This window comes from Anabrus simplex, chromosome 12, assembly GCF_040414725.1.
Source record: "Anabrus simplex isolate iqAnaSimp1 chromosome 12, ASM4041472v1, whole genome shotgun sequence".
Lineage (NCBI taxonomy): Eukaryota > Metazoa > Arthropoda > Insecta > Orthoptera > Tettigoniidae > Anabrus > Anabrus simplex.
In genome coordinates this window covers 13558055-13579939 of record NC_090276.1, presented here as the reverse complement: position 1 = coordinate 13579939, position 21885 = coordinate 13558055, and the positions used below count along the sequence as shown (strand labels likewise).

At 37.4% G+C, this 21885-nt stretch overlaps 1 protein-coding gene across 1 annotated transcript in view; it reads left to right on the top strand.

Annotated features, from left to right (window-relative positions):
* Positions 1–214: 214 nt before the first annotated feature.
* Positions 215–21885, top strand: part of LOC136884510 (oocyte zinc finger protein XlCOF6.1) — a 35641-nt gene continuing 13970 nt past the window's right edge. The window contains exons 1-5 of the mRNA XM_067156735.2: positions 215–233; positions 4762–4837; positions 8748–8834; positions 9580–9666; positions 13797–13916. Of these exons, the coding sequence (XP_067012836.2) occupies positions 4781–4837; positions 8748–8834; positions 9580–9666; positions 13797–13916 (351 nt within the window). The 5' untranslated portion in view covers positions 215–233; positions 4762–4780. The remainder of the gene's footprint in view (positions 234–4761; positions 4838–8747; positions 8835–9579; positions 9667–13796; positions 13917–21885) is intronic.

Genomic DNA, 21885 nt, shown 5'->3' with positions numbered 1-21885 from the left:
TTATTCATTTGTTTTACGCCCTGAATTTTTTAGCATATTTTATTTTTACCTTATATTAAAAAATAAAAGCGATGTACTACACTCTGGGCGAAAATGCGGTCTCTTTTTTTAACCCTTTTCCCGTCTGATGTCACCAACGCTGTTACTGGGTTATAAATATAATCAAATATAATTAAAAATGCAACAAGAAACAACTGCGCATCGGAGCGCCCTGTAAAACAGCATGACAGCATGTAGGTCTCTTATATGATCCTTGGCATGTAGTAGCAAATACAGCAAATACTCATTCTCTTTGAAATACAGTAGAGACGGGGTACAAGTGCTGAAGCAGAGCCCAGCTGAGAATAAAGAAGAAGAGGGAAGGGAGAGCAGCGAAGTAAACGGCTAACAGAGAATGGTCGTCTTATGAGAACCTCTTCTTTTTATGCCAAGTGCATCGCGCTCTGCCGGAGAACTTCTACCCTGTAAATAATTGTTTTCTTTTGAATTAAGAAAAGTAGTTGCCCATAAACGAAAACTGAAGCATCAAGTGGAGTTTCATGTTTAGCTGGTCGTGTTGTAAAGTATACTCTTGGAACTGTTCGGGTGGCCAGTTGTTTACGTGAATACTTCTTGTTCATTCTAGTGTCGTAGTACTTTGATAGCTTTATAGAGATTCGCCCTTATCCACAAAATTTTTCAGTAGAATCGTACGAAGTTGTTGTGTTTCTCCTTTTTCGTTCGTAGAAAAACGGTTTGGCTAAATTTGACCGGAAAAAGAGATAGAATAATAGGACACATCTTATCCTCACGAACCCACCATCATTGCTTACTCTGATCGTAACCTCCCTGAACTTCAACCTTCATTCCTTCATTTTTCTCATGTTGATTATACTCATCCATTAAATGCTCCCATTACACCCAATGATATCCGGCTTTTCCTGAAACATCGGAAAAACACCTCCCCTGGCTCAGATACAATCTCATATCGTCATATTCAAGAAGCCCCTCCCATTCTTTTTGATCTTCTTAGCATTATTTACACCTACATTCTCTATACTGGCGCGTACCCCGATCATTGGGGTAACGCCAATCTTCTCTTATTCCTAAAACCCCATAAACTCCCATCTGACATTCGGTCTTATCGCCCAATCTCCTTACTCCCTGTCCTCAGCAAGATCCTAGAAGGGATTCTGAGTAAGAGACTTTCATCCTATCTCGACTCTCTAGGTCTTGTTCCATCCTCTCAAGCCGGTTTTCGATCCCATCGTTCCACTCAAGATCACCTCTTTCACATCTCCTCTTCTCTCAATGCCTACCTTCGCCCCCGTAAAACTGCCGTTTTAGTTTTCCTCGATGTGAATATGGCTTTTGATTCAGTCTGGCATGCTGGGTTGCTTTTTAAGACGCCATCTTCCTATTCCTATCACTATCATTCGATTTATTTTCAACTATCTTCAACATCGATCAACACAGATCCTCATCCGTGGTACCCGTTCCTATTCCTTTCGTATGACTGCGGGCATAGCCCAAGGTTCCCCCCTTTCCCCACTTTTATGTATTTTATATACTTATGTGACCCCACATCCCGACCCCTCTTTAAGACTCTATCAATATGCCGATGATTTGGCTATCCTTGCACTTACACCTACTACTGTTACTGTTACCCGTTATTGACAGGCCTACCTCTCCCTTCTTGAATCCTGGTTTGACGCCTGGCATATTGCTGTTAATCCCACCAAGACCCAATTTATTGTGTTTCGGAAAAAATCCCGCCTCTCTAGACCCCGTCACAGAGTTCTTTTAACGTTGTATAATACTCCACTAACAGAAACTAATACCCTAATATACCTTGGTATTCAATTCCAGAACAACCTTCATTGGAAACATCATTTAACACAAGTCTACAAACGTGCCCTTCAACGCTTCCGAGCCCTACGTATTCTTACTGGTAAAACGTGGGGCCTCCGTCCTTCCCAAATCCTCACAGTTTATAAATCTTTTATCCGACCTGTCGTAACATACAGTTCATTGACCTGGCTCACAGCTGACAGAGAACAACACGTGACCTTGCTTAAACTTGACAGACATGCTATGCGTATTGCATACCATCTCCCCTTTGATACCCCTTCTGCTGACTTCCAACTGCTTTATTCTTTCCCCACCATCCTTACTCATGTCCATGATCTTCGTCTCAAATACTTACAATCTGCCCTAGCCATCAATCATTCTGCGATTAAAGAAGCCCTCAACCTTTCTCCTCTTGCCACTGCTATTGTTAATAATGACCGCTCTCCTGCTATCTCTTACCTCTTCCCCACCCCTATCACGTAACTTCCCCCTCTGTCCCTCTGCCTTTTTATTCTAACTTTTTTTAAATACTGGATATTATGATGCTCCTCGCGTCAGTGGTACCGGCCTCCAGTATCTGTGTCTGAGTGCTTTACGGCACCACCAGTGTCATCTCTATCCGTGTTCATTTTCCATCATTCTGTGTTTTTCGCGTCCTCATTGTTTCACTAGTGTTCGTTCATTTTCTTCTGCTTCCACCATAGTGTTTTTCGTATCGTACGTCAAGATGAACTGAAGACATTTCTCTTTCAGTACGATGTGTTGCGTGTTTATATTTTGTGTGCCAACCGAAATCAATGAAAAATAGACTGAAATAGAAGAAATCACATACTATTTCCTTGTTATGTACTTGTGTATGTTTTACATTTTCTCTGTTTCAATCTGTATTTGACTATGTTTTGTTTTCAGTATGTACGAGACATACTTCTATATATGTGTTCCAAAATTCTACTTTTATGTACTCACTCACCGGCCAAAGAGCTACATGTTTAGCTGGTGGCCCGCCTGCTCCTTACCGAGCAGGAATGAAATAACTATTTGAATAAAGAATAAGCCTCCACGGTACGCACTAGCCATGCATCTTGGTAGGTGTGCTATTTACCCACTGATGAACGCAACTTAGCACACTGGGGTGAAACGCTGGCAACCAGGAATGAGTTAGCTGGAAAATTTATAATGTCCAATAATGGACCAACTATATTGGTATTACCTGGGAGAAAAGTCGAAATTCCTGCAGGTGCTTCCATATTCAGTTACTATGAGGGCGGGTTGAAAAGTTCTCGGAATCACCGCTAGATGTCAGTGCTAGAGCAACGAGGTTCCCGCGCAATAATCACACATCATTTGTGAGTGAACACGTGGCGGGTCAGTGCTCTAGCTGCAGGAGTGTGGTAGTGACGACTCTTTGTAGTTGTTCCCGCGTAGTGATTTGTGACAATGGAAAAAACTGAGATTCGAGCAGTGATTAAATACTTTGTTAAGAAAGGTATGAAAGCAAAGGAAATTCATGCCGACTTTCAGAACACACTGGGGGACTCTGCTCCTTCATTTTCAACTGTTTCCAAGTGGACCAGCGAGTTTAAATTTGGTTGGGAGAGCTTGGATGATGATCCGCGTAGTGGACGGCCAAAAAGTGTTACGACCACAGAATTTATCGCAAAAGTGTATAAAATGTTCATGGAGGATCGTCGACTGAAAGTGCGGGAGTTTGCTGAAGCTGTAGGGATGTCTTCTGAATGGGTATATTATATTTTAACCGAAGAATTGGGTATGAAAAAATCATCCGCAAGATGGGTGCCGCGGCTCTTGACATTGGACAATAAACGCACCAGATTGGAAATGTCCGAACAAAGTCTGGCCCGTTTTCAGTGCAGCCAACAAGATTTTTTGCGCCGGTTTGTGACTACAGATGAAACTTGGGTCGACTACTATACCCCAGAGACAAAACAGCAGTCAAAGCTGTGGAAACATGGTGTTTTACCACCACCAAAGAAAGCAAAGGCAGTGCGTTTGGCCGGAAAGGTCATGGCCTCAGTTTTCTGGGATGCAAACGGCATTCTGCTGATAGATTATCTTCCTACTAGCCAAACAATTTCGGGACAATACTATGCAAACCTCCTAGACCAACTACAGGAAAAGATACACAAAACAAGGCCTGGTTTGGCAAGGAAAATGGTCATCTTTCATCAGGACAACGCTCTGCCGCACACAAGTGTTATTGCCATGGCAAAACTTCATGAACTGGGGTACGAATTGTTGCCACATCCACCTTATTCACCTGATTTGGCACCATCAGACTTTCATCTATTCCCCAAGCTGAAAATTTTCCTCGGTGGACGGAGATTTTCTACAAGGGAAGAACTGACAGCCGAATTGGAGAGGTATTTTGCAGGCTTGGAGGAATCTCATTTTCGAGATGGGATCAAGGCATTGGAACATTGCTGGACCAAATGCATTGGTCTACAGGGAGACTATGTTGAAAAATAATAGCAGTTCCACCGAGGTAAGATACTTAATTCTAGTACATTCCGAGAACTTTTCAAACCCCTACGTAATTTCAGGTTTCAACACAATTAGCATAACTATTTATTTCTGGAGCCCATTGTATTCAGTTGCCACTGGGCTTTTCTACTTATCAGTCAATAAATGTTGTTTTTTGTATCCTAAACTTTAGTTAACATTAGAGATTGTTTAGAAATTCAGGAGGTATTATTGAATAGGGAATGTAGGTGTATCCATTCGAGTGAGTGGACCAAAACTTCTTACAGCAACTGCAGTAAATCAGAGGAATGAAAATGACTTGTTGACCTCTTTTCTTAATTCTTTGAAGCTCTCCTCAAAAGTAATTTGTGAATAATCCCTTAACTATTTCAAATGATATTAATATTGCTGTAAAGTTATTGTTTACCTTCTTTCACAATTTTGTTTAAGCACTGGGGTTCTCTCAGCTATGGAACAGGACACATCATTGGGTAATGATGATGACATTAAACAAGACCTACCACAGGTGAGTAGCTCCAAGGTTTGATATGGTTTTTGATGTCCACTATATTTGTTGCTTCTGTTCCTCTCTGTTCATTAGTTCATCATGTACGATAAAAATTGTTTTATCTGGCACCTTTCAGGCTGAGGGATTATTGCAGATTTCCCAATGTTAGAAAGCTTTTTCATCATTACTTCCATAATCGATGGGGTATTAGTGATCAGTGTTATACACAGTATTAGAAGCCGGTGATTTCTTTTAATCAGTTACATCTAATTTCCTTATACCATGGCAAGTCTTGAAACAGTTCTAATAACCATATCGAAAGATGCACCCCTGTGTTGGTTCCATTTTCTCATACAATTCTTTATCTGTGTATCTAATTCCTATTTCTCCATGTTGAGCAAAGGGCAACTGGGAAAGCCCTCCATTCAGAACATTCTGCATTCAGGTCTTTTACTTCATCCCTTGTTTCCCCACTTCTAATCAGTTTCTGTCTAACTGTTCCCCTCAGAGTGTTCCCAAGTCTTCCACACTTCCTCTTTTATTTAGGGTTCTATTCTATCAACAAAGGTGAGAAGTACTGTATATAATATGTTAATATTATTTCTTACTTTTCGGGACTAGTTTCAACCCTTGTATTGAGTCATCTTCAGCCTTAAATTATAAATGGAAAAGAACATTACATGTAACTTGCAAACTCCAACACTTAAGATGATACTATTGGCATGTCTTGAAACATTGATAAAATATGTTATGGTTACACATAGTCCATTAAAACTCGTGTCCCTTGCACATGAGTATAACACTTGTGTGTTACCGTTTTCTTTAAGAGTCTTAATATAACACATTAAAATATCCTTTACCGAGCTCGATAGCTGCAGTCGCTTAAGTGCGGCCAGTATCCAGTATTCGGGAGATAGTAGGTTCGAACCCCACTATCGGCAGCCCTGAAAATGGTTTTCCGTGGTTTCCCATTTTCACACCAGGCAAATGCTGGGGCTGTAACTTAATTAAGGCCACGGCCGCTTCCTTCCCACTCCTAGCCATTTCCTGTCCCATCGTCGCCATAAGACATATCTGTGTTGGTGCGACATAAAGCCACTAGGCATAGATATCAAGGATAATTTAATAAAAAATCACCTATTCAATACTTTCCACGTTTAATGTGGTTTTTATCTACATGATTTTATGTAGACTTATTTGGTCAGGTACATGTTTCACCCATTATTTTGGGCATCTTCAGCCTGTAAACAACCTTTAGGTCAAGGTTTGGGACCTTTTTAACCAATATAAACATACCAATATATACATTATATACAACATATACATTATATACAATATATACAAACATAAGTTAATACAGTTAAGTTTTTTGGTCCTAATCTATCTAATATGAAAAATGTCCAACACTAAAATGGATCTTCTTTTCGGTAAAGAGGATTGCATATCGGGGTTTATGTGACCCCTATATCATATTAAGTTCTTGACGTACCGTGTCTGGTGACAGCATGTGTCGTCAACAATAAGTGGAGATTTGAACTGATTGTTGCTTGTAGGTTGGTCACTAGCAAAAAAAAAAATCCTTTTGGTGTATGTATTTGTTATGATGTCCTTTTTGGTGTAGCTTCTATCTTGCATTATTATCAATCCTCATTATCTCATCTCATCCTTGTTGATAGGGATAAATCATCAATACATTTCATATGGTTCCATTCTGTACCTTAATATAGATTCCATTTTAAGACTGACTTTTCAAGTGCTCCCTCCTGATTTCTTAATGTGTGTCCTATCCAGCCCCACTATCTTTTCCTTTTTTCTCTATCAGTGGGTTTCTGGTTATTGATAATATGCTGCAGACAGTAATTCACAAACACGGGAAATTTTTTGTGATTTATTTACTGGACTTTCCACGATTCACAGCTGTAAAAGAAATGGACAGTCCAGAAAGAGAATAGGTCTTTTGTTCCACTATACCTTATTTGGAAGAACAGTAACCTCTCATGAAAACTAAGATCTGACTTTTCAACATCAAGTTGCTCCAGCTCCAGCTTAGGTTTCCATAGAACACAGTGACCAGTGGTGAATTTGGTTGATTTTATTGTTAAATGTATTTTGAACAGTTTGTCTTTCAATGACAGTCTGATGCCATGTTCATTATTTGTTAGTCTATGGTTTTCCTCTTCTTACTTTCTCCTTCCACGATTCCGTGGAATTCTTCAGATGAAGAAGCTACACAGAGCATACTGAACATAAAGCTGTACTTGCAGAGGCAACAGTTGCCTAAGTTACATCACATCTGGTGAGGAATTGTAGAATTGCCTCTTATTTTCAAACTCTTGCTGTCAGTTGACGGGATTCACCGGAATGAAGTACTTGATGTTCCAATTAATAGAATTTTCCAGATGATTGTTTGCCAGATAAAACAGCTTCTACTGTAGTTCAGTATTTTGATTTCAGTGCTGCTTATGCAAGCATTCAACATAATTAGTGAATATACACATTTATGAGAAGAAAGGCATCAATTTCTCTTCCAGTAATTTCATATTTTATGTCATGCAAGGCACTGTAGGGTTAAGTCCACCATATCTCAAAGTTTGTAGAAACTGTTGAGACGGGAACAGACATGGAGTGTACAGGAGGAATTTGATGGTGTTATGCATCACTTAACCAAGTCCCAAAATTAGATTCCTAGATATGTACACAGATGCAGAATCCTCTATATTAATTCACCTTTCCTGTGAAACGTGAAGTATTATGCACCAAAATGAAGATAAAAACATGAATTTTCTTGGTGATGTATAAAAATTGGTGATATTTTAAAATAAATCAGAGATAATGGCGCTTGGTCATTTGATGCTTTGTTGCGGTTCATTTAGTTTTTTTGTTTTGCATTACTTGACTAACCAACAAAATTGTCATTTAATGATTCTGTTTGACTTTTCAGAAATCAGTGCCATACTTATCAACAAATTTTCTTGCTCATTTAAGTACAGGATTATATTCAGTCAAATACCACATGGTGTGTTGTATTGATCATATTTATCGACAGTTCCTTTCACAAAGAACAGCAATTTTTTGACTAACTAGAACAGAAGCATGAAAACATTAGAGTTACACCATAAGTTGCTCGTATAAAATGTTCCAAAACAATTTCTATGTAGTCTCAGCATACAACTTGTTTACTACCGGTACAAACAAGGTCATAGGCAAATTGGTCACTGTATTGCATCAATAGACTTTCAAGGCACCATATGATTCAAACATGACAGGATGAATATTTTAGACTACATTAATAGACCTTTTGTTTTTAATTGTAAGCCAGCCATAAATGGAACATAAGTAACCAATGGAACTTTCCTGAAGATCATCACATTGTATTTGTACATCAGACTGGGAATTCAGTTTTTGTGAATAGACTTACCTGTGTTTTTAAGCAATTATAATTTGTGATATAAACATGTATGAAACGTATTTCTATAAGATCATCACATGCCATTCATCAGATTTGTGAATCACTGCTTTTATGAAGTGCAAGAACAAAAGATTTTAGATTACATTTTAAAGTATATTTATGATTATCTATTTTTAAAGGTGCTGGTTTTTTTTTAAATTTTGTGTGCTGATGAAAAGAATTGAAGATTCTCGAAACGTGCTCTTGGAATTAATGGAGACAACAATTTTATGATGGTATATTTAGTTGTTGACGGGGCAGATCCAAAAAAGAAAATTCTAATATGTGGTATATGCGAGAGGTACTGGATACGTTTCCTGATGTATGTATAATAGTGTTACCACTATAAAGAATCAGTCCTCATAGAAACAATTTTGTTTGTTTCTAAACTGTACATTCTTTTATTTATTTTCACATGTATGAGTCAGTAAAGTTATTTTTCAAAATTCTTTCTGTAATATTACTTCTCTTTCTTTGTAGATTCCCCTACTAGATGTGGAGAGTGTGTATGTTCCTGAGGAAAGAGCAGTTTCCCCGTGTGTTCCAAAAATTGAAGTTTCTTCTGAAGTGAGTTTTCGGTTTGTTATTGTAGTAACACTATGCAAGGTTATACATGTGATGAAGTCAGAATGACATAAAGAGAATGATGACTTACTAGAAATTAGCCATATTTTAAATAATAATTATATAGAGAATATATGTCAAAATAGACTGTACTGAAATTACAGATATGCTCAGTAGATCAAACCTTATTGAATGTCGCAGAAATCTGCCACTGCAACAGCAATGGATGCAGCAAGATGAAGCTGCATCCCAAGTATTGAGATAGTCACTTTGCCCCACTGCAACAACACTTTGGAGATAATTTTATTTCCTGCACCCTTCCCACTCCCCAGATGTTATGACCCCGTCAGATGACAGACCTAGGAATGTTAATGAATTACAAGAGAAGATACAATAATTTTGTGTGTCCTTTTGGCAACCTTTCTTCATTAACATGTTCAACAGTCTACTGGACCATTAAATAATGTGTGAGATACGAGGGGCACATTTTGAAGACATGCTCTGTTGCTTCATTTAGATAGTTATTGCTGTAATCTCCTTGCATGTTATAAGGACATAACTTGATATTCGGAGCAGTTTCAGTTTTATTTGGCTGCATACTACATATACCAGGTGAACCAATTGCCCCTTATTATATAGTTTTAGGCCATCTAAGTTTACTCTTAAGATACTGCCTGTTAATACCAGTCGCTATAGATATGCAAATAATTCAAAATCTTTTCTGTAATATTACTTTTGTTTTTCCTAGGATCCTCTTAGAGTCGTGGAGAGTGTATATGTTTCTGAGGAAAAACCAGTTTTCTTGTGTGCTCCAAAGGTTGAAGTTTCTTCTGAGGTGAGTTTTTATGGGACATTCTGGCACACGCTGCATTGCTAAAGATGTGACAAAGTCAGAAAGACATATCAAGAATGATGACTACTAGAAAGTAGCCATATTATAACTAGCTGCCCTATGTAATATAATTTTAGGCCAATCACTCTTTGCAGGCTACCTGAGAATATCGTTCCCTTTCGTTACTCAAATAATAGAAAATTAATGTCGGAGAATATCTACATCGAGGACATGGCCATGTGTCTATTTTGTATTTATTTCTCAAAGTTAACAACAAACATGTAACCATCTTGTTAATAGACAAGCAAGGAACATAGCAATGGCATGTTTATTTACACAAAGCCAATAGCCGACATACTTGTAGGCTGTGGTTTGCCATGCATGATGAAGGTACGTTGGCCAGTACAGAGGTTTCCTACTTCCTACATTGAACTTAAGTAAATGTATTTTCTCTGTCAGATGTGGCAAAAACTGGCCTGTGTTGGGAAGGTGAAGACTCGTATACAGGTAAAAATATTTGTGCTATGTGGGACTCAGGATACCAGTTGGTATAGAATAAGAGTGGGTATCTGGGATATATCCTGAGTCATGGTCCTCATTGTGCTCAGGCAGTTAAGACCATATAATCCACCAGTGGTCCCTGACCGGTTAGAGGAGAGATTCTCACTGGGACTCTGTTGTAGTAATATAACATCCTGCTTCACAGAATATACAAACATCAGAATATTGTAAGCAAGCCTCAGACCTATGGGAGTAGTGGAGTTCCACTTCCATTTAACAGTTGAGGGACTCCATGGAAACAATTTGGGGAATGAAATGGATTTCACTGTAAAAAAACTTAATTAACAAGTTAAAAAATTCCACCTTTCCACCACTTTAATAAATTATTCTTACATTAAAAGAACATTCATCTCATTAAAAAACTGTACATGTCTGCCGAACACACCCGGCGCACTCACTCATACACACACTCACTCATGCCTTACACACACTCTGCTACCGTAGACACGCACACGCACATACGAACACACATACATACGCACACGCGCACGCATACACACACCAACAGGTCCGTGAATACTTACCAACTTACCTCATGAGACGAGGCCGTGGACGGGCTGGAACAGACTAAAACAGTCTGGAGCTGGACTCGAACCAAATTAAACTAAAGGGAGGAGCGGGAGACGGAAAGAACCCAGAACCCTTCCCGATAAATAAAAGAACGGGGTCAAAATACATGGGGGGTTTATTAATGAAAAATAAAGCGAAAGAGATCAAACAAAAAAAAATCAAGCTTGAAATATTACTCACGGAGATATGCGTAGAAACTTATCGTGTAGGTTATTCATCCAATCATATCAAGAGGCAGATTGAAAACATATCAAACATGGCCACACAAGCATCTTTCAATCACAAACTTGTAACATACGATTTACTTCCTCCACACAATTTCATACACGCGACGTATGACACATTCGTCCTCGCAATGAATTAATATCAGTGGAAATACATCGAAAGAACTTACACGCACATCAAATAAAAACATACACGTTACATCTCAAACATCTCCATGTATATGGACAGCATCCCAGAGAAGAGATCCATCACGCAACAATCCCCCATTTGAAAAGAAAACACAGCATGCCAAAGAAGAAAACAAAGAATAAATATGGCTGCCAAAGTTACGAGGCGAGTAAACAATGCTAACAATGAAGGAAGACTCATTCAAATGAAAGCAACAAACGTGAACATATAATTAGGCCAGCAAATAGCCTGAGGAATGAAAATAAGAAAATGTAAATAATACTTTAAAAAATAACACCGTAAGAAAAGGAGAATGCTGTTAATCAGGCAAGCATACAGCACAACCACACGTACACACTCACCATAGAGACCCAAAAGAAATGTATACAGGTAGAATAATCAGTTTTGTCCAGACACATAACGAACACAGAGAGATCCGCATAGCAAGACAAGTGCTTTCATGGACTCATGAGCTCAATACAAGACGCGTAAAATAACAAAGGATTGCCGCATCAAGGGCAAGGCATATCCCCACATAATTCACAGTAGCTTCATCGTAACCATCACGCTTGCAACGTATTCATATCGCCTCACCACGGACGAACATGAATACCAGTCATAGCGTCAAACACAACGTCACGCATCAAGAGCTCGGCCATGAGAAAATCGACGAATAAAGAAAAATGGCAATAGGTCTCGAACTTCAGATCACATACACGCCAAACAAACACACCACTGACTAAAACCATCCCCCATCCTTACGGGTTTAAGTCACACAAAAAACAGAACACACAAGATCAGAGAAAACTAGCAATAAGGCAAAATGCAGCATTAACGGTTAAATGTACATAACTAATACGCCCACGCAGCCATAACAAGCCAAAAAAGGTTACCTTAATAATCAGGCGTCGCTCAGAGCATTAGGTAGTCACAAAATAGCGACAGAAATAAAGAGTCGGGCATTCAAGTAGATAAATATACTGCAGGAAATATAAACGGCACAGGTCAAAGATCTCGTATCTCAAAAAGTACATTGTTGTCTCGACCGCCATGTCGGCTACAACCGTCCTGCGAACTAGTTTCAAAGAAAGCGGACACAAGACTGGCTAAGAGGGCACTTCGGCTGATGGCCGGAAGCGCACTCTGTCAAGGAGAAAACGAGTCATACGTCACGTCCAGGGAATAAATCGACCGAAAGGTCGATAGCGGTCAAAGAATGTATTACATACAGAGGAGTGCGCCACCAAGGGAACTTGGTGCGGCACACATGTTTCATTTTCATTTGAAAACATCCTCAGCCGTGTTTATAGTTCAAGATTAAAGTACATACAAAGTACAGGTTTCATAGATACACACAATAATTAACAACGCATTGTTAAGAACATCTTGACCTAATTGTGAAGCAAAGGTCTGATACATTGTTGTGTAACTCAGTTATTGGAAACCATCAATATATAGAACTTAAGTCCAGATGTGACTTACTGAGTAGTTGCCTTCTCGAACGGCCTGACCTTGTTGGTTTGGAGGTCTCATTCCTACTTATTTCACATATTTAATGTTTACTGACTTCTGTTGCCCTCCAGATCACATGCATACGTGACATATTGAAGATGGACTGTTCCAACTTTATAATTGGAGATTTTATCCTCGTTTTAGAGCGATATAAAAAACTTTTAGACATAGAGGTTTTTAACCTTGTTATAACCCTGCTTGTTTTAGATATATCACCATGTTTTACTCGGATTTTACGTGCTTCTTCGCATTGTTTTTAGTGTTACTTCAACCCAACCCCATGGCACTACAGCATTTGAAGGGCCTTGGCTTACCAAGCGACCGCTGCTCAGCTCGAATGCCTGCAGATTACGAGGTGCCATGTGGTCAGCACGACGAATCCTCTCGTCAGTTATTCTTGGCTTTCTGGACCGGGGCCGCTATCTCACCATCAGATAGCTCCTCAAGTCTAATTATGTAGGCTGAGTGGTCCTGAAACTAGCCCTCAGGTCCAGGTAAAATCCCCGACCTGGCCGGGAAACGAACCCGAGGCCTCCGGGTAAGAGGCAGGCACGCTACCCCTACACCACGGAACCAGCTTTAGTGTTACTTATTCAGTATTAATTCGTTTAACTTTTTATTTTCACTGAAGGTGGTTCAAAGATGAGTTGAAACATGTTTGGCTAAAAATCATTCCATTCAAAGATGGATATATGTATTGAATAGGGGGAAGTAATAAAAGCTTTTCTATTGTAAAGTTTTTGTGGCCTTCTTATTATCTAACTCTTGCCCCATCAGAATTGAAGATCTATCAAGATGGCCCATCAGTGAGTGTTGAAGCCTGCCCCCTGATTGAGCTAGGAAGAAAGAACAAGCTTGGCAGAATGGGAAGAAATGGGTGTAGAAAAACTGGAATTGATGAGAGGAAAGCCAATCTATTTGCAGACATCAAGATGTGGAGATGGTCCTTGTCTATTCTAAAGGTGGCCATTTTAAGCTTTTGAACTTCTCAAAACTATTTGCTTAATTCTTCATCTCAGATGTCAGAACATTTATTTTGCAGAAGGGGCATTTTTCCTGATGGCAAAAACATAAGAATTACCAAATCTTCATTGCAGGATCCTCATGATGAACCGTATGGAGTGCATCATCTGACTCGGATAAATAAGACAGAAGAGATCATCTTGGTTGCCCCGAAAATAGAGCCACTATCTCCTCAGACACCTGCAGCTGAAGATGTAAGTACTACATTTTCTTGATTTGCAAATTTAATATTAATACTAAGCACTTACCATAACCATTACCCTTGAAACCTAACCGTCATCATCACTTTCGTCATTTTCATTTCCTCTCGTCCAGCTCATGCCAGATCGTGGTGTTGATGACACTTCTGCACCGTTGCTGCTCCTTCCACCACTCCTCTTCAGTAATTGTATTCCATTCCAGTCTTCTTTTCCTTACACTGTCCTTGACAGAGTCCATCCAGCTTGATCTGGGCCTCCCTCTTGCCCTCTTTCCTTCTATCTTATCCTCCAACACTTGTTTTGGTATCCTTCTATCTTCATTACACGTCCAGACCATCTGAATTTATTCTTTTCCATCCTATCACTGAGCTTTTCTGACCTCAATATTTCTTACTCTGTCTCTCCTTGTCTTCCCTACCATACTCCTCAGGAACTTCATCTCACTGGCCTGAATTTTACTCTCCGAGTCTCTGATGTAAATGTTAATATAGGAGTATAGTACATTTTGTACATTATCTCTTTACATTTCATAGGAACTTCTCTGTTTCACACCAGATTCTTTACATTCTGGTGGAACTATTTCCTGCTTGTACCCTCCTGCTGATCTCCGTATCTAACCTTGCATATTGCATTATTTCATTTTCCAATTATTTTACGTATTCAACAACCTCAAGGTTTTGTCCCCTGATACTAATGATTCCTTTTCGTTCTCTTTCTCCTCGTGTCATCACCAATGTTTTGCTCTTCTCTGCACTAATTTTCGTACCTTATTTCTCAATATTTCTCAATATTATACTAATTTTATAAATATATTGTCTAATTTTTTTGTTAAATTATAACTGTTAAGTTCTTCAGTCCGCTGAAACTAATTTTAAATCAAATTTTTGAACTACCTGAACCAAGCAAGTTGTCCATGCAGTTAGAATGCACAGCTGTTAGCTTGCATTCGGGAGATAGTGGGTTCGAATGCATCTGTCGGCAGCCCTGCAGATGATTTTCGTGGCTTCCCATTTTCACACCAGGCAGATGCTGTGGCTGTACCTTAATTAAGGCCTTTCCTATCCCATTGTCACCATAAGACCTATCTGTATCGGTGTGATGGAAAGCAATTTGTAAAAAAATTAAAGTACCTGAAAAAAGAAAGCATATCCCTCAAGCACTCGTGTTCATTTTCATCACTCAAGCACTTGCGTGGTGCACTGTATGTTCCATCATGTATTTTTATGTCTCCTTCCATGTTAATTAAATTCCTAAATCATTTGTTATATCATGGATCAATTAATTCTTTAAATATTTGACGTTAGTTTACCCTGCTATATTACATTAGGATATATTATTTAGTCATGCAAATTCACTAAGCTTCTACTTAAACTTTATGTTTTAAAGTACATTTGGTAGATTCTAACCTACTTGGTCAATTGGCACCAGTATCCTTGTTTACAACCAATAATTTGCTTTCCCATTGTTCGTTGTTTGACGACAGGGTTGCATCGAGGTGCTGCAGGTTGTCATCACGGGGAAACCCACATTTTTAGGAAGCAATATAACTAACATTATGCACCATCCTGCGGGGAATCATTTTCTTGCACCATCGTGGGCGACCTATCAAATGCTCCGGCTATTTTCCCCTCCTCCGACTATCATCTCTTCGAATCAGTAGAATGGATCAATGCAATCATGAAAACAATGCTTAGTGTCGGTAGCTATACTTGCTTCTATTAATCAGTGAATAAATCAGTGACCGCGCCATTAAAAAAATTTCAGCAACGCCGCAATTTTCATTTCACATGTCACATTTGTCATCGAAATAGTTTCCAAATTGCCACGCGACACCTCTCAGGGATAATTAAAATGCATCTGTGAATAGTATTTTTAACGTGAGGTCAACTGGGAATGCGCATTTCCTTTTAATAATTTACCAGCAATACTATCTTTCCGTCGGAATCAATGTTAAGTTGTTCATGTCCATTCATTCAAGAAATAAAAAATAAAAAAATATTTTTTTTAGTTAATTCAAAATCATCTTACCTACCATAATTATATCAGCCTATTTTCAACAATAACCTCTTAATTGTATAAATCTGCAATTTTATTCAGGATTCTAGAATCATAAAAGAAAATATAATAACAGTCATTTACATCAGTCGCCTTTCTCTTCTTTCTGTTGAAAAATATAAATTTAAACTATCTACGATCTGATTCAATTAATCCTCTTGCTAAATACTTGTTATCCGCATCATAAAAACAAAGAAAAATTCTCATAATCACATAAGTCGTAGGTACCAGTCATATTTGATGAGGATGTAGTCAGATATTCTGTGAAATTAAGTATCTCATATTAAAATGACAATGAATTGGTAAGCAGATAAATTAACATTGGTTAAAAAATCCAAGTCCCTAAGCCTCAGAAAATGCAAAGTCAATATGCTTAATTAGAGTCCCTCGGCTCTTGTTTTTTAAAAAAGAAAATGCTTATTTTCGTTGATATAGAATTCATATTTTGTCACTAAACAAAATGCATATCTTCCAAAATTGTAACATCAGCAGTTGCAAGTAAGTTCCAAAAATAATAGCTCAAAATGGCTATTTCGAACATATATCGATCATTAAATGGAAAATATTGGTCAGTTTGACCATGTCATTTGGTAAAAATAATCATATTACATCCTAAAATTAAATGTAGGTATTGTATAATGATCAGTTATTATCGTAATTCTATCAGAAATTATACCTATTATGATTTATGGTTGCACCTATGTCCAATCAAGTACCATAAAATTCGTAGGAATATATTTAGTAACATTATTTATTTAATTGTGGTAGAGATTTAAATTATGAAGTCGCTTTATCCATTAAAATATATCCTTGAGACCAAACATCAAATAACATTCATTTCAACGTTGACGTATTCTCCAAGAAGACAACAAGTTTACCCTTATTTATTCCTTATTTTGAGATTTTAATCTGAAGATAGTTTACTATTACCAATATACGAATTCTGCGACGTATTTCATTGTATACGTGTATCATTAACTCAACATATCTTGTATTACTATTTTAAAATCATGCCGCATACGTTAAATGTTATTAATGGTTAGTAACACATCGTATTTACTACCAAAGATTCATACGTATACCTATCTCTCCATATATCAACATTAAACATTATAATATAACGTCATTCATGACCATAAATATATCTCAACGAATAATTGTACGTATAACCTCCTCAACACGTCATTCAAAACTTTATTTTCCTACATAAACATAATCACTTCCATCTAAGCGGCAAATCATCTCAACATCTCATTAATATACTACAGCGGTGCATTTCTGGGTTAAATTACACTTGTAATACACATGATCATGTTATTCTGTAAAAGAAACTCGTGTATAAAAAAAATAAGTTAAAATTTACTCACTTGTAGTCGCAGCGTCATAGAAACCAAGTCTATACAACTCAGAAATTAATAATCTTCTTTAAAACGTTACGTCTGGAATATATCACATTGAGTACGTCGTTTTATTTCCATAATGGTTGAAAACATCATTTGAAATCTCTCCTTGTTTAACTTTAAGCATTCCTACATCATGATATTGATTATATACACTCGAGGAATACCTACTTCCGTGATCATAAATCCACTAGGATAATCTCATTGCGAAGACAGTATCGACTGAGATTTCATCATGAACTTTGTAACAAGCTACACACCAATGTTTACTGCAAGTATTTATATACTACGTCTACGACACATAAATTTCAAGATTATAAAATAATTCTTTGGAATTAACTTGCAACTGCCGACGTCAAATGACTGGGTTAGGCTCCGATGTTGTCATCTTAGGTCTGCGTAGATAGTCTCCAACATCCGTTACGTCATCATCAGGCGGTAGACTCAAGACTTGGGCTAGCAGGAACGGTTGGGCGGTCTACGTCGGAAAGTCAGCCCCATCTCCGATTTAGCCTCTCATGTTGTAGCAGTTAGTCACATGTGAAAGAAACATTTCCAGCATCGTCATTAATGTCACGAACATAGCCTTCAAAATATACTACATAGAAGCTAGATTATGGTTTTGTAGCAGGTTATTCTAGCAGAAATGCAATGTTAATTTTTCGTAACAGACATTAACAAGTAAATTATCGAATTAGCTCTTAGTTTTTCATTCAGACATTCAGCATATGAGAGGTCTAATTTGTTTTGGTATTTCGCGACGACCTTCAGTTTGTATTCCGACTACTCTCCAAATATTACTCAATTTCTTCTGCTTATCCGCCTCGATATTAGGTTGGATATCGGCGTAACTTTAAAAATTCTTCAATGTGCTGGATCTTTAGCTCTTGCTCTGTATATATCTCCCTTTTTCTTCCCGCGAGGACTATTTTCTTCGTAGATGAACTTGCTTCGAAGTTTTGCGAAAAATATTTTATAGTTCACTCACTTTTTTTAAAACAATTTTTAAAACTTTCTATTAATTTTTTATCACTGCCGCATGGATCCTTTATGTCTTTATGTCTAATTTCGTGACCTAGGCATACTTGATTCGCCAGATCAACATCTTTTCCATCATATTCATGGCCTCCTTGATTTTATGCGTCCGTATTTTATATATTATGAAATCACGGCCTATTTAACCAGATATCCGTTCTTTTTTAGATGTATGGCTCAATTACATAATCTTTGTGATCTCATTACCGTGCATGGCAAACGTAAATATTGTAACACCTTCATTTTTCTCGTTATCATGACGATGAAAACGGCACAATTAACAAATGCATTTATTAAGGAAGTGAGTGCATTCAAATCTGACATCACTGCAGTCTGTTTTTATGTGTCAACTGTCATATGTATAATTATTGCAGCATATTAAAGCGCGTAAATTTAAATCTGGTATCAGTGCAGTTCAGTTTATTCTGCATCACTGCACTTTTTCTGAGTTATACTCACTGTAAATTATTTGCTCATTTTCTCTTTCTGAACTGTAATTTTCATTTTCGCAGTCATCTGCCATTTTGAAATCTGGATCATAATTCTATTATGATTATGGGAGACTTCCCATAGAAGGCAACAAACAGTGCACGAAAGACTAATGGAAGACATTTGTAGTGAAAAATAAAATCATTCGTAAATAAAAATATACAGTACTTACACGAGGATGTTCGCAGTGCACTGGGTGTGCCAGTTGTGAGCTGTGAACTTAAAAATGAAATTTAATTCACTTCTGTTGGAGAAATATTTATTGGACTTATCACACAGATAGGTAGATATGTACTGGAGGAATAGCTAACAACACAGGTCACAACAGTGAACATCCATTTCTTATAAACTCAGTGTGCCAGCTTGAGTGCTCAAGGGATATTATACTAACAACATTATATTTGAAAAATTAATTTTTTTTGGTAGTTTATAAATTTAGTTGTTCATAATAAAACTGAGACAATAATTTACGATACCCTCATTGTTGGACTTGTATATTTGTGTGTGGGGACTTTATCTGCAATTATCGGCTATTGGCTGCATTGCCGTTAAATTATATGCCTGAAACTGTGGCGATTTAAAATGCATCTTCTTGCCATTGTTACGTCGATATCTTGAAAATTCTGATTGGCTCTATAAGCAAATTTTTTACTTGAGTGTGCGCAGTGTCGAGTTTCAACTGAGCGACGCGCGGCTTGTCCGGCCTGCACGCGAGTCTGTTACCAGCAGCTCGCCAAGATGAACGCTTCTGGAGAAGTGTAGCGTATAAGACGCAATGGAGTGCAATACTCCTGGCTGATAGCCATGTAACCAGGACATTTGCCCTAGTTGTAGTGTAATTTGAGTTTTAATGTATTTCCTACCTACTGTTCTTTTATTTTAACTGAATACGAATATCTGAGTGAGTGTGTCTTTTTGCAAGATGGCCTAACAACGTAAGCTATGCGATTATATTAAATTGGATACCGAAGGATGTAAGTACAGTATCTACTTAGTGGTTTCAAAATTGTTCTACTGCCGGATTATTTGGAAAAGAAGAATCTGTGTGACATTAATTTTGTGAAGTATTTTGGCAACACCATTTGAATCGTATCTGCCAACCTAGTACCGGTAATTTGAAATTAGGCCTACAGTTTATGGACATGTCGACCACCGTTTATTCATTAAATTAAGCTGGAATTACTTCTTCGTCGGACATTTTAATGATATAAATTGTATTTGCTAAATATTCAAATGTAACAACGTGATTTTGGTAAAGTTCTATATTCAAATTATTATCATGGAGTAATTCTGGAACGTGGTATATGCACGGGTGAAAGTACAATTATTCCATCTCCTTATTTAACTGTGATTATCGTTATGATACTGTTTTCTGTTTCTTAATATTATTATTATTATTATTTCGTTGGTGTGTTTCCTTCTACTTTCTTGGTTCATATTTGTGATATCTATTGCACTGTTATCAGTGTTTTGAATGACGTTATGTGCTTGTATTGTTTTCGTGATTGATCTTTGTTAATTGCCTAATGGGATGGTTAATTTCCGGTCTCGTCCGGGCATAACCACCTTCCAGGGCCTCCTAAAATTAATATTTAATAACCGGCGTTTATATTCCCTATATATTTTTGGTTGGAGGTAATCTTAAATTATAATTATATTGTAACATTGTGGTTGCTCGAAGCTGAAATTTGTTCCAATTTTTCCCTAAGGTTATTTTGCCCTCCTCAGATTATTCGCGTCCGTATTTTCTTTCTTTCATTATTGCGTGTCGTATTTTTATCTTATCTCTGGTACGTTAATTGTGTGGGGGCTTTGACTATTATCTCTGGTACGGGGATGTTGGCTTCGGTTTTGGGAAGCTGGATGCTTCGTGTGTACCATTGTTTGTTTTCTGTGGAATTTTAAGAGTTTTCATTTGTAAATTGTAAACTATTTGAGTCATATTTTTATTCGAGGTCGTGCCTGTTCTCTTGTGGTATTTAAATTATTTTCGTGTGAAATATTTGGTTGGCTATCGTTCTCTTAAATTTTGAGTGTGCTTCCGAGTTTCTAGATGATTGATATCCTTGTGCACAAGTCCTGGGAACAAATTTCAGTGGAATGAGATTGTTTTCTACTTACTTAGAAAGATAAGCTGGCCAGTTACATGATTAATATTTAATACACGGATCCATCTTAAAATTTGTTATTGAATGAATTCTGATGCGAGCTGCAGACTCCGCTCATTTCTTGGTACTGTAAGATTTACTCTAGGGTGCAGTCTGAGTGAGTCTTCATGATTTTAATTATTATTATTGTTTGAAAATAAGGGACTTTCATCTCCTCTTTAATGAATTAAAAATAATTTTTTCCTTTTAGGGTGTAAGTTCTTCCACGTACTTATTTATTACTGCATAAGAATTCTTTTTCATTGTTATCTGGGTGTACACTCACTAATTTATTATTATTAAAAAAAATTGTTCTTGATTTGGTTCACCTTTTAACATATTTCAGAAAGTTATAATTTTCATTAATTTTAATTTTGTTTTCCTGAACTTTAAGTAAAGTTTAATTTATTGAAATTTAATTTTGCTTTCAATTAGTAGTTAGCGGTTTTGACCCGGCAATCTGTCAAATGTTAACATAAGATCCTGCCCTTTTCACTCCCTATTTTGCCCTCCACGCTTCGTATTTGGTGCTACTGCCCTTATGGTAAGTATTGTGTTTGGTTTTCGTTGTTGTTTGGTGCTTTTCTTGATAAGGTTGCAAAAATAATAATAATGATGACGGCATGGATTAAGGAAGTTCGTAATATCTAATATCATAAATTAGTTTTGGTCAACTGAAGAACTAACTGTTGTAAATTAACCAAGTCGAAACAGAAAAGAAAAGGCTTCAGATATCACAAATGTTTTGTTAACATGCGCACTTCTTAAAGACAAGAGGTCTTCAAGTGTCAAGATACATTAGCCCAGCCAGAACCTGAGATAAGGTAATTGTTAAAA